The following is a 13,779-nucleotide window of genomic DNA, read 5'->3' on the forward strand; positions in this document are numbered from 1 at the left end:
GGCCATTACTGCATGGGAATGGTCTGTTTCTCTTATGTCTTGGGTAAGATTGGTTTTATCAGCTGGTGGTGGCATTTAGAAATAGCAAATTCCAGGTGAGTTCCACTCAAAAGGATTTTGATGTTGGTGTATCAGTGGAGAGCAGATTTCTGGAATATTGAGTTCAAATGAACTTTTTTTTCCCCATTTCCTCAGAAAACTTTATTTTTCAACTAACATAATTTTGCTTTATTCTTTAAAACTTCTTTTAAGTTGTTTTGCTTTGTCTTCGCATCAGATGGATATGATAGTGTAGTTGAACTATTATTAACTATTTATGATGAAGGAGTGGACAAAATAACTACTGATATTATTAGAAATACATTCTGGAGATATCTCCTAGGACGTTCTTGGTCCTTCTTGCAGATACAGAGTTTCAAATGGTTGTTTGGGCATAACGGTTGTGCTCTGCACCTCTTTGTGTACTGTGGAATTTGACTCTGTTTGGATCCCTGTGGAGGACCACTCGTTTTAGAGTTAAAACACGGAAGGGTCTTAAAAAAGAGTGTCCACAATATCCTCGCATTCAGGCTGTACATTAATCCTGTCTGAACAGTTATATGGGATCACCTTCTGCATATTTTGTAGCCAGGATAAATTTTTCCAGTCTGTGAATTCTGCATATTTTACTGTAGGAGGAACTACAGAAGGAAAACCAAAAATTGAGTCTCTGCTCTGTGGACCTTTGTATAAGGCCAAGTCAGAGTCTGCTGAAACACAGAACAAATTAAACCATGTTAAATGGTCACTGCATGGTAGTTTAGAAGTTATTAAGAATTGAAGGTTGGCGAAAAAGGGTAAAAGGAAGATCAGTAAATACTGAAGGGGTGTTACAGTTTGTAAGAAATGACTCATGAAGAAAAAAATAGAATAGCTTGTTTTCTTCTTTATGAAATCACAGAGAGTCACAAAAAATAGTTGTTCCCTTCAAGAATTTATAAATATTTCCGTTAATGTAGAACACACTAGTTAGACTGTGTGATTGTTGTTTTAAACAGAATGATTACAGTTCTGTGGGAAAATCTTGGTCCATGTTGGCTTTCTCTCCTTCAGAATGCATACAAACAAGAGTATAACAGCTGGTTCAAGGGGATAGGATGGAGCCCCCTCGGTTCTCTGGATGTTGAAAAAGCTAAAAAGGCTGGAGAGGCATTAAATGAGAAGAAATACCGTCAGCACCCAGACACCATCAAATTCACGAGTATACCAGATTCAATACCAATGGTTTTAGCTCAGCACAACACCAAACAACTGAGTGATGTAAGGCATTTTTCATTGTTAATGGAATATAGTGATTTTATTTTTTTTACCATATTTATGATTTAAATGTTACTGCCTGATATTCCATCTAAAAAAAAAAAACCTTTAAATTTTAAGAACTGTCAAAATAGTAAAATTGCAATTTGTTGGTAAGAATTAAGCTTTATCTTTGTTAACACTAATATTACCTACCGTGTTCTTGTCAACAATATTTGTTTATTTTTCCTTGCAGGTAACATATAAGCAAGAGGGTGAAAAAGTAAAACACAAATACACCCTGGATCCTGATGTTCCTCAGTTTATTCAAGCCAGAGTCAATGCCTTCAATTTGAGTGATGTGAGCATATAACCAATACTTTGTTCAATAATAGAGTTATCTGTCATTTACTTCATAGAAAAAATAACTTATTTATTTATGCTATGATACGGAATATAGAAATACATAAGCTCTGAATTCAGCTAAACTTTTACTTCTAGAAGTCAGTGAGTTTTATGCTTGTTAAGCAAATTTTTAAACTGAGCGCTCGTGAACATGAACACATTTCAGTGCTTTATTGCCAAACTACTTGGATAAACTGAATGAGAAAACCAGCATGACTCGTTATTAAAATTCCTATAGGTATGAAGACTTATATAATTTTTATATCAAACAGGTTGCAATGGCAATCAGTACAAGTTCACTGGATGTTGCTTCGTGCTGCTGGTATTTCAAAAGAAATTAATTCATGCAGTGGAAAAATAGTAATGCCTTTTTCTGCCATTCAGCTACTGGTCAGCCTGCATTCCATCACTTCTTGCATCCATCCAATACCATAAAGATCTCCACTCATATTGTCAAATGTATTGCATTAGGGATGCTAAAATTTTTGGTGGCATTATCAGGCTTCCAGGAACTTGGTAAAAGTTGACATCTCTTTAATCCCATCCCGTAGAAAGCCTAGAAATCCTATTGGTCTGTCCAGACAATTAACTGCTAACAAAAAATCAGCCAGACTGCTTTTTTCAGTCACTTAAGGCCACAAGCCTGATTTTGAAGCTAAAAGGAAAAAATTTCTGAAGATCCAGTCAAATGAAAAAGGGGATTGCTTAAGCAAGGACAAAAACACTACAGATAGAGTTGTTCTGCATAAAACTTGCAAAAAATACTTATGGAGTTAGGGATTTAGGTACATTAAACTGATTGTCTTAAAGGACTTTCCTACCTTAGTATTATCATACTATAACTGTAGTTTGTGTACAGCTTAATGTTTTTCTTTGCAATTGCACAGACTAAACTCAATATTTTGATTCCTATAACTATAATAAAAATATGGGCTTAAACAACTCTGTTAAAATTGCTACTCGTATCATTGTGAACTCATGCCTTTTTTTCCCTATAAGGCTAACTACAAAGCAGACTGGAAAAAAACCATTGCCAAAGGATATGATCTGAAACCAGATGCCATTCCTATTATTGCTGCTAAAGCTTCTCGAAATATTGCAAGTGATGTAAGTATAACTTACACGAAGTGGAATACATATATCTACTGCCTTACAGCTTTCTGTAGCATATTATGCTGTAGAGCATATGCTGTATACATATAATGGTATAGAGACACTTAGCTCTGAGGACTGAAATTCTTATGATGCTGTGAAGTAACAAGTGAATTCAGATTTTTACATGAACCTCTGAAAAAAACCTGTTCACTTGGAAATACATGGTACTGTGTGTGAGTGCTGGTGAGCTGGAGCTGTTTCTTGTACGTGCTTCAAGCATTCACCAGCTTATTTCAAAGTTCCTTTGTTATAATTTATCTGTGCCATATGCTTAGTTGCTGGAGACCTGTACTTCTACTTGTCTGGTGTTCACAAGCTGTACAGAAATGTGCCTGTTTTCAGGCAGCTACATCAACTGGCAATAGTAAAGCTTGGCGTGTCATCTGACACAAACTCTGAGAGGAAATTTGAAACACAGAAATAAGTTCACTAACTTTAGAAAAATGCTGCAAATGAGATCCGTTCCCCACTTAAACATGCTTCCCCCCAATAGCTGGATACTGGGATATCCAGTTTCGTAGTCTTGGGCTTTTCAATGATATATTATTAAGCTAATCTTTTAATTAAAAGCTGAATGTTCTGGGAGTCAGGAGTCTATGGCAGTAAAATATAATATGGCAGAGGTAATGCTGACGGAGGGCACGTAACTGCATATCCAGATTTAGATCCATACCAGTGGTCAAGACAAGCTGAGAAATCCAGCAATCCTCTTCTTTTTTTGACCTAACTAATCCTGTGCCACCCGAAAAACAATTTATGAGTTTATAGAATGAGCTGCAGTTGTTAAAATACTGAGTTTCATAGTATTAAAATTATCAAAAGTACATTTTCTCTTTCCAAAGTGGTTCAGAGTTTCTTTTCCTTTGTCTCCAGTACAAGTACAAGGAATCATACGAGAAAGATAAAGGCAAACAGGTTGGATACCGTAGCCTGCAGGATGATCCTAAACTTGTTCATTACATGAATGTGGCCAAAATGCAATCAGATCGTGAGTACAAGAAGGATTACGAAGTCACCAAGACCAAATACCATACTCCTTTGGATATGTTCAGCGTGACGGCTGCCAAGAAAGCCCAGGAAGCAGTTACGAACGCTGGCTACAAACAGCTGATTCACAATTACACACTCTTGCCTGATTCTGTGAATTTGGAGCTATCAAGAAATGTGATGCAGCTTCAGAGTGATGTACGTAATGATTAATCAGCTTGGTTTTTCCTTCTCAGAATGACTGTTTTACACTGTTAAACTTTTAAGGCTAAAAATTGAACTATTTTGGATTAACTTTAGATTGACATGTAAATGTCTGGTCTGGAGCCCTGTATTTTCCAAAGATTATCAGAATTATGTGTAGTTGGTAAGTTCTAGGGAACTTAACTAGCGAGTAACAACTTTCTTTGTTTCTCTACATATTTGACTAATTCTCAGCAAATGAACACGTTTTTCCAATTCATTTATTTTTGTAGTTCATTTTGGAATTACAGCGTGCTATTACTGTGATTATTATTTGTGTTGTCACAGTAAATTTACATTGTCACTGTAAATTCTGACTATATTTTATTTAAGTGTACATTGTGTACATTTGTATTATACCTAGAGGTTTGAGACTTATTTTGTGCACTTTTCCTTCCTGCCTTTATCCTCCAACAGATGCATATGCCATGCATGATAAGGGTTCCTAAAAAAGCTTTATAGTTTCCATTAAATTTTGTGATTTGTTTCCATTTTTTTTCACTAGTGTAACTTCAGGGTCTGCTTCTTTATCCAGAAAGTATTTAGTTTCATCTTCATTTTTTTAACAGTCCTCAGACAAATCTGAAATTCTTCAAAATGTTAATAATCTGGTTAAAAGGGTTCTTCAGATTCTAAGCATTGTTTGGAGAGGGTAATGTGCATGTTTCCGTTGGTCAACAGATAGAGGATCTGACCTTCAGGCACCATTCTTTTCAAATATAGGAATTTTTATCTCAAGTTTTTTGCATCCCTCTTGTATTTTTACCCAGCCTTGCTGAGTTGGCTGAGCTTGCTTGGCTGTCTCACTCAGGATGTTAGTGTGTGTTCTTTTTCTCACACTCTGATATTCTCCCTGTTACTTCTAATGCTGCAGTTCAGGAACAGGTTTTATTTTCACATCATTCTTGTACTTTTATCTGTTCTAAAATTGCTGCCATATACTATGATTAAATAGGAGGGGTGTCTCTTCAAGATTGTGCAGAACCAGGTGATTAAGCAGAAGTTGTTTTTCTCTGAATTGATTCTGCTGTGAACTGAGTCTACTAACAAATAAGAACGTCATTTAAAAAAATTATTATGCTTTTGTCAGGTTTTCATATTTACCACTCAAAATTTGTTCTAAGGTCTGTACATCTGGTTTGTAGTGTGAGTTCTACACATTGGTTAGTGAAAAGAATTTCTTTATCCCTAACACATCAATAGTTGTTGATGTAATGTGAAGAATCTGGAAAGCAATAGTCATTATAACATGCTTGTCTAAATTTTCCTTCCCAAATGAATGACCAGGAGAAGTTTTAAGAATTTTTGCCTGTTTTTATATTTATAGACATTCTAATTTTCCCAGTCTCACTGTGGTTTTTCCTTGTTTATTTTTCAAAAGAATGTGTACAAAGCAGACTTTAATAACTGGTTGAGAGGAGTCGGCTGGATCCCAATTCAGTCACTGGATGTAGAAAAGGCCAAAAAAGCTACAGAGATTCTTAGTGAGAAGAAATATCGGCAGCACCCAGACAAGCTGAAGTTTTCTATTACCATGGATGCAATGGAACAAGTTCTAGCTAAGCAAAATGCCAAGACCATGAATAAGGTGAGAAATTCGTTCAGATGATCATGACTGAGCCAGAGCTTGGGTCTTTGTCTGGCAAAATCGTGGGATGGCTGCATTCCTACTGAAGTTATCAGAATTTCAAATGGGTGCAGTGGTTTGCTTGGTTAAGACTGGGCACTAAGAGAGGATGGAAGCCTCAGGCTGTGTTCATAATTAAGGGAGTTTCATTTTCTGTTTATAAAGATTAAAGATTTCTCTTTTGTGTATGTGATTAAAGAGGTCTTCTTCAGATTTATAGTGCTTCGGTAACCTTTGCTATTTTTCTGCAAGAAGTAGTATTCATGATCAGTGAGATGAAAAAAACATGTAATTCTGTCCGTTTTGTACAAGTTTCCTTGAAAAGTGGAGTTATTTAAATTTGTCCCTAGTTATCTGGGACACCACTGATTCATATTCCATGTTTGCCATGGAAAGCGGGTGGCAAAAAAAGAATTTGTGCTTTGATTTAAAGCAGGGAAGAATGCAGACTGAAAATTTTCAGTTTCAATATTTATTAATTCTCTTTAGTAGTTCTCAAAACATACTTTGCAAATTTCTCAAAGTACTAAAGAGGAGGGATATAATATTGCCACTCGGCAGTTATATTTATGAAGATTATTTGTAGTGCTTGTGGAACTTTACTGTACTGTAAAATACTATTTATTGCAAATGAGCAAAATGAAAGCAAGGTCTTATTTTGTGAGCACCTTTTCAATGCTAAATATGACTTTTTAATTGCAGAGGCTCTATACCGATAAGTGGAACAAGGAGAAGACCAGCATTCATGTTATGCCAGACACTCCAGAAATTCTGCAGTCTAGAGTGAACCAGATCACCATGAGTAATGTGAGTCACCACGCTCACAGTGGGCATTCTGTGTCTGGTGCATAGAACAAAAATTGGTGTAATTTTTGTGTCTTTTTTTGAAAATATTTAAATTCAGGTGTAGGGTGCTTCAGTCGTTCTGCCTTCATAATTTCTGTTCTCTTTTACATTTTAAATTAGAAACTGTACAAAGCTGGCTGGGAGGAAGACAAGAAGAAAGGTTACGACCTGAAACCAGATGCAATTCCAATAAAAGCAGCCAAAGCCTCCAGAGACATTGCAAGTGATGTAAGTTTGATTGTGTGATAGTTCGCAGAGTAGCTACAAAGTCAAGCAGAATGTTTTAAAGTGCTCTGTTATGCGCAAATGTGTTTTTTCAAGCATCCTGACTTGCCTAGGTTTCAATTAGATGCTTGATGGTATAAACCTTTCCAGTGGAACAACTGAATTGTGCTTTTTTGTTCTTTGTTTAGCAAACTGCTGAGCTTCATGTGCCTGTGTTCAATGGGCTGTTTTGTAAGACTGAGTATGGTTAAATGACTAAACCTGAGATCTTGTCGTTAAAAAAAGAACAAGTATTTTCTGTTTTCAGAGATAAAATTAAAATTAATGCTGCATTTTTTTTAATTTAAGTTTTTGCTGTTCTTTCTCTTTCCTGCTGTCAGTATAAATACAAACTAGCCTACGAAAAAGATAAAGGAAAGCATATTGGGTTCCGCAGCCTTGAAGACGACCCCAAGCTGGTGCACTTCATGCAGGTGGCTAAAATGCAGTCCGATCGTGAATATAAAAAAGATTATGAGAAGGCAAAGACCAATTTCCACACTCCAGTTGACATGTTCAGTGTTGTGGCAGCCAAGAAAGCCCAGGAAGTGGCTACAAATGCAAACTACAAGAGCCTGATCCATACCTACAACGTTTTACCTGATGCTATGAGTCTTGAATTAGCCAAAAACATGATGCAGATACAAAGTGATGTAAGTGAGAGATTCTTCCATATTTGCATTGTGGGTACAACAATGCTTAGTTTATGAAAGCATACTGTAAGATAAGTAGTACTGTTTTCTTAGTGAAATTAGTTCAGTTATATACTAAAATGTAGTAAATGAAATGAGACTTTCAGCAATGATAGCTATTGTTTTTTTCTAAGACTCTGAAATATTAAATTGCTAAAAAATTTGTGCTGAGAAATAAGGAATTTTATTTATAAAGTAAAATGGATATTTACTGTTTACACATCCCATCAGGCTCTTCAAGAGCAATACGTGTGTGCAGCCAAGACAGGAAAAGCTTCACTCTTCATTAATAGTTTTATCTTGTACTTCCAAAAAGGTATCTTTTCAGAAGAAGGGGAAACCAGCAAAGTAGCTAATTCTAAGATTTTCTGGGATGTTTAATCTCTAGAGAAGAGGGCTTTTTGTTCTCAGTATAGTGGTTCAAGAGGGCCTTAGCATGTAATTTCATGTGAGCAATCTGTATACATCATAAGGAGGATCTGAACACTGCATGAAAGGCAGAGTAATAAAATAGACACCACTGTAACAAATGTATTTCTAAATAAACCTTGAATGCATCTTGATATTGTTTTCCTCTTTTTTTGGAATAAGTGCATTCAAAATCTAATATTCATTAAACACAGAAAGAAGTGTCATGATTTTCGGACTTTATCATGCATCTGATTCTTTTCTTTTCTTTCTCTTTCCAGAATCAATACAGAGCAGAATATGACGAAAGTATGAAGGGTGTTGGGTGGATGCCACTGGGCTCCCTGGAAGCTGAGAAGAACAAAAAAGCGATGGAAATTATTAGCGAGAAGAACTATCGCCAGCATCCAGACAAGTTGAAGTATTCTGTTCCCATGGATTCCATGAACATGGTCTTAGCTTTAAATAATGCTAAAATCATGGATGAGGTAAGGAAGCGTTCATCCAAATTCATTTAAGCTTGCAGAAGTAAGAAGCAAACAATAGCTGATGTAATCGCCAGTCTTATTGTATGCATAGCTCTGCAAATTGTCAATTTTGGCAGCTAATGAATATGCCAAGCTGTCATTGTACTACTTCTTAATAGACCTTTGTTGTACCTGAAAACAAAGCGTGACCCTAGTATTTCTATGAAATATGTATAGACAGTCTTGGGGTCAGATTTTATTAATACAGTTTATCCAACATGACTGAATGTAGACTCCTAACAGTTTAAATCTAGGGGCTAAAAATATGGAAGTGATCTCTTTCAGAAATAGGATTTAAACTTCTAAACTTAACTATTGTCTGTTTTGTCTGATGCCTGTTACATTACTATGAAATATTGCTACATTATATGAATAATTTCATAATGAGATACTTATTTTCTGATTCTCCTTCTGAACTGATGTAATCCACTGGTGTTCTTTAGAAATGTCTAGACTTCATCTGCATCGTAGTTACAGGGACCATCAGAATCTTATGTGCACTTTCCTTGGCTCTATTTCCTCTAAGAAAAAGCTCTGTTACTCTCTCAACTGATACTTATTTTCCAGGAGATAAACTTCCACCTCTAACATTTGGGTTTTTTTATACCGTCTGACTTGGCTTTTAGTTGTGGGTTACCCCCCGGAGGCGGTTAAGCACCACACAGCCACTCGCTCCCTTCCTCCCTTTCCCCCTGGTTGAGTGGGGGAAGAGGAAATGTAGAGAAACAAGAAAACTTGCGGGTCAAGATAAAAAAATGTTTAATAAGCAAAAGTGAAGTGGAAGAAGAGAGAAAGAAAACAAAAAACCAAAGTGATGCAAAAGCAATCACTCACCACCTTCCATGGATAGACTGATACCCAGCCAGCTCCTGAGCAAAAGATTTGTAACCTCCTAAACCCTCTTTTCACCCTTTTTATTTGCTGAGCATGACAGTTTATGGCACATATCTTTGGTTACCTGAGTTCATCCCACCTGGTTATGTCACCTCCCAACCCTCCAGTCTATTCACTATGGGGACAGAGAGAAACAGAGGTGGCCTTCATACTGTGCAAACACTGTTCAGCAACAGCTAAAACAGTAGTTATCAGCATTTTTTAGTCACAAATCTATGCTATGACGAAGGTTAACTCCATCCCAGCCAGACCCAGTACGTTTTGAAACCTGTTTTTTTGTGCTGTAGAACCTGCTTGAATACACTGCTGGGCAAGAGACGAGCAATAAAAGTATTTCTTCCACTTTTATTTCAGCCTCACACAATTAACTTCATAAGAGCTATTCCTGCTTCACACTGCTTTTAAGTGCCAAAATAAAAAGTCAAATGCTCCTACCATGTTAGTAATTGCATCATTGTAAAGAAAGTTTGTATTCCAAACAAGAAATATTCTTTTAAATGGTTTTATTTAATTTTTTTGGTTATGTTGACATAACTTTTTTTTCTACTCTTCCAGCACAAGTACAAAGAAGCATGGGAAGAAGACAAAAAGAAAGTTCACATCACACCAGATATTCCACAGATTGCTTTAGCAAAAGTTAATGCATTTAATCTAAGTGATGTGAGTACTGTTTTTAAGAATAAGACTTTTTTTTTTATTAGAAATAAGTGAGATGTCAGCATACGAAAATCTCCCTAAGTCTCACTTTGCTAACCTGGAAGAATTTCATAAAAAGCTATTAATTTTCCTTTTCCCCACTGTCTTCCCCAAAACTAAATACCAAAAGTTGCCAAGAAAAGTCATAGTATTTATAGTCAGATTATGAAGTGTTCATGTAGTCATTAAAATATTATAGTTACTAGCAAAATGGTAGAGTTTGAATACTATCCATTGCTTTATTTCTCCATGCAGAAAGTTTTGTACGGGATTCAAAATTCTTTCTTGCAAATCGAAGCTATTCTTTTGGTAACGGATGATTTTACAGACAGCTTTTCAGTAGCCAGTTGTACAACCTGCATATGCTAAATAAAGTATGGTTTGTAATTATGCACATCTTTAATGTGCACAGAAGTAGATATATTTATCTTATTTTTTTAAAAAGCTGACAACCTTATAGAGATAACTTTTCACCAATATTTGTGCATGTGGGAAAAAATTTATTGCTCTCTTGTTATAGATTAGTTAGTGATTACAGTGCAGTCCAGATGCATTGATGTATGAATACTAGAATTGGAGTTAATTTTGAAGAATATTCTTCTCTGTGTGCCTGAGTGCCTTAACCAACTGTTCAAGGAGTGTTAAACATGAATAGTCTGTTTCAAGTTATCATATAAAATGAATAGTTTTATTTAAGTAAGTGTGGTGTATTTTGCATTTTTTTAAAGGATGCTTCTTTTCTTTCTTCTCACAGAAAATGTACAGACTTTCATTTGAAGAATCTAGGAAGAAAGGGTATGATCTCAGAGCTGATGCTATCCCTATTAAAGCTGCCAAAGCTTCCAGGGATATTGCTAGCGATGTAAGTTCTTGAAAGAAAAAACTATGCATCTCAGATTTTGTAAACCATTCCTTTCTTGACAGAATTCAATTTTATATGCCAATTGTATGAAGTCTCTTTATTGTCTTGCTTATAAACAATTCTGACATTTGATATATATTCTAATACATTTTCTAGCAGGTTCTTTATCAGGAAGGTAAGGAGATATATGAGGGACTCTTAGGGAAAAAATGTTCATTCCTCAGTGTGATGGTGCTTGGATACTTTATAAATGTATGTTGTATCTTTATAGTTTAAACAGAATGTTCAAAGATCTTTCTTAGAAATAATTGAAAAGAACAGATATGGACTTAAATTATTTTTACTGCTGTAGTACAGTTATTTTTATGCCTTTGGTGAAAATCCCGTTACATTTCTTGGTGCAGAGAATACAAGCCTCTGGAACCAGGACCATTCTGAAATCCTCTGTCTATCACTGATGAGGGATCAGTGTGGCAGGGGCAAATCCAGCCTGAGAGAGGGGGGAAGTTAGGGTCTAAGGACAGGTTATTTAGTCCGTCTTTTATTTTTTTTTTTACAACATAGAGGATGTTGCAGCCACTGCAAAGTCAATTTGCTCTGTCTCTGCTCTGAGGGGAAGATTTTGCCTTTCTGAGTTCTCTCCGAGCAGTAAACAGTGAAGGAAAAAGGAATTGATGCTTGATCTGTGTAGTTCATTGTCCAGGCTTGATTAGGGATTGAGGAAGGGGTTAAGAATTTGAGCTATTGGTTTTATTAAACAAAATAATGCAAAAGATCTTGGGAAGTGTCTTGGATTTCTTAATCCTTTGAACAAATTTCATTTATTAAGAAAATGTTTTAAATGTACTACTTTTAGAAGGGATGCTAGACATCTGTTTTGCTTTAGAGTGCACCCTAGGAGTCGATAGACGAAGCCATCACCTCTACGTGCTTTGTGATGTTTTCTTTTCTTATTTTACTCTAAGTTACTTACAAAACAGATATTGCTTATTAAACAAATGAGGTAGAACTAAAGTCTCTGTCTCTGTTCTCTTTACAGTATAAATACAAATTAGGTTATGAACAAGACAAGGGAAAACTTGTAGGCTTCCGCAGCCTTCAGGATGACCCCAAACTTGTCCATTATATGCAAGTGGCGAAGATGCAGTCTGACCGTGAGTACAAGAAAGCTTACGAGATGAGCAAGACACATTACCAAACGCCTTCTGATACGCTCAGCATCGTGGCAGCCAAGGAGGCACAAGGTCGTGTAACCAATACTAACTACAAACGACTGATTCACCAGTACATGCTTCTGCCAGATGCAATGAGTTTGGAACTGTACCGAAACATGAATCAGATACAAAGCAACGTAAGTTCCTCTTTTCTTTCTGTCATTCACAGTTCTTACTTTTTTCCTCTGTTTTCTCGTTATGTCTGTGTTTTGGAAATAACACAATTATTTTGTATAAGTTATTAGTAAATTGTAAACTTTCCTTTTGCGTTGTGTTTGGCAGAATGAGTACAAGCAGGATTACAATGAGTGGTTCAAGGGTATCGGTTGGAGTCCTGCTGGTTCTCTGGATGTGGAGAAATCGAAGAAAGCCACAGAAATTGCAAGTGATCGGAAATACCGCCAACATCCCAGCCTGTTCCCCTTTACCAAACAGAATGACTCCATGGACATGGTCCTTGCAAAGCAGAATGCAAATATAATGAACAAAGTGAGTATTTATGGGCAAAATTAGGGAAACATTCACATAGAATCCATTTCAGTAAACACTCACCACCTTTATGTAGCAGTGCTTCCCTACGAAAACTGTCATTTACAGGTTCTTCTTTTTAAATTTTTTTTCTTAATGAAACACTCAGTTACTGATAAATAGCACTGGTTAAATACATCTTTTCTCATTTTTCTTATTGCTACCTCTCCACCCTCTATTCTTCTCATTCTTGTGTAGAAATTACTGGTCCTGAAAACCTTGGTAGTTGGACTTCATCAGAAGCAAGCTGATTCTGGATTAGGTCATTGCATAGCAAAATATATCTAAGCACCTTTGTGTTTTTCCCCATTTGTATCCAAAGTGTGCAGATGGAAAGGTGAAAACCTCGGAAGAGCCATCATTTGTCATTTATATTAATGCATCCGATGTTCCTTTTTTCAATAGCATGCTTATACGGAAGCTTGGGAGAAGGATAAAATTCAGGTTCATGTGATGCCAGATACGCCAGATATTCTACAGGCAAAACAGAACAAGACAAACTACAGTCAGGTAGAGTTTTTTAATGCTTCCTATTACATTTTGAATTACTATCTATTTCCTTCAAATGTAAAGGTGCTCCCGTTTCAAAATAAGCAATTTGTACAAGTTAGAAGAAATGGAATGGGTGATTTAGAACAGAGGCAAGAAATTTTTTGTAACTAATATTTTCAGAGTAGCAACAAGTACCATCTTCAGGCTAGCAAAGTAACAGCCTAAATTACATTATAATGTATGGAAAATGTAAGTCCTATTTTTGAAATGTGGATGTTCATAATCCATACCCTGTGCTTACAACAGAAATCAATCATGTAAAAAATTCCTTACTATAAAATTACAAGTTCATTGAGTCTATTTTTAACTTAACATATGGGAAAAGAAATGCATGCAGTGATTCTCACTTTTCTGTCAGCTTTCAAATAGGAGAAAGTGACAATTGTGCCAGTATAAAATACTTCGGTTTTGCTTTGCATGACTGCTCAGAGCCATAGCTTTTACTCACAAGTGCTGGTACTTAAAATCAACTGTGCACAAACTGAATTGAATAAAATAGCTACATTACAGCCTTATTAATTAAAATTTTGTTAAGCCAATTGAAAAGTTTTCAGTTATCCCAGATGTATGTATTTCAAATTCCCCTGATGTGTTTCAAATCCCC

The 13,779-nt window shown here is 35.9% G+C and overlaps 1 protein-coding gene across 1 annotated transcript in view; it reads left to right on the top strand.

The window, feature by feature from the left end:
- NEB (nebulin) overlaps positions 1-13,779 on the top strand; it is a 118,811-nt gene that overhangs the window by 18,527 nt on the left and 86,505 nt on the right. The window contains exons 25-38 of the mRNA XM_074145650.1: positions 1,093-1,299; positions 1,532-1,636; positions 2,680-2,787; positions 3,709-4,020; positions 5,447-5,653; positions 6,395-6,499; positions 6,659-6,766; positions 7,144-7,455; positions 8,184-8,390; positions 9,879-9,983; positions 10,774-10,881; positions 11,921-12,232; positions 12,378-12,584; positions 13,029-13,133. Of these exons, the coding sequence (XP_074001751.1) occupies positions 1,093-1,299; positions 1,532-1,636; positions 2,680-2,787; positions 3,709-4,020; positions 5,447-5,653; positions 6,395-6,499; positions 6,659-6,766; positions 7,144-7,455; positions 8,184-8,390; positions 9,879-9,983; positions 10,774-10,881; positions 11,921-12,232; positions 12,378-12,584; positions 13,029-13,133 (2,508 nt within the window). The remainder of the gene's footprint in view (positions 1-1,092; positions 1,300-1,531; positions 1,637-2,679; positions 2,788-3,708; positions 4,021-5,446; positions 5,654-6,394; positions 6,500-6,658; positions 6,767-7,143; positions 7,456-8,183; positions 8,391-9,878; positions 9,984-10,773; positions 10,882-11,920; positions 12,233-12,377; positions 12,585-13,028; positions 13,134-13,779) is intronic.

This window comes from Numenius arquata, chromosome 3 (genome assembly GCF_964106895.1).
Source record: "Numenius arquata chromosome 3, bNumArq3.hap1.1, whole genome shotgun sequence".
Taxonomy (NCBI): Eukaryota; Metazoa; Chordata; class Aves; order Charadriiformes; family Scolopacidae; genus Numenius; species Numenius arquata.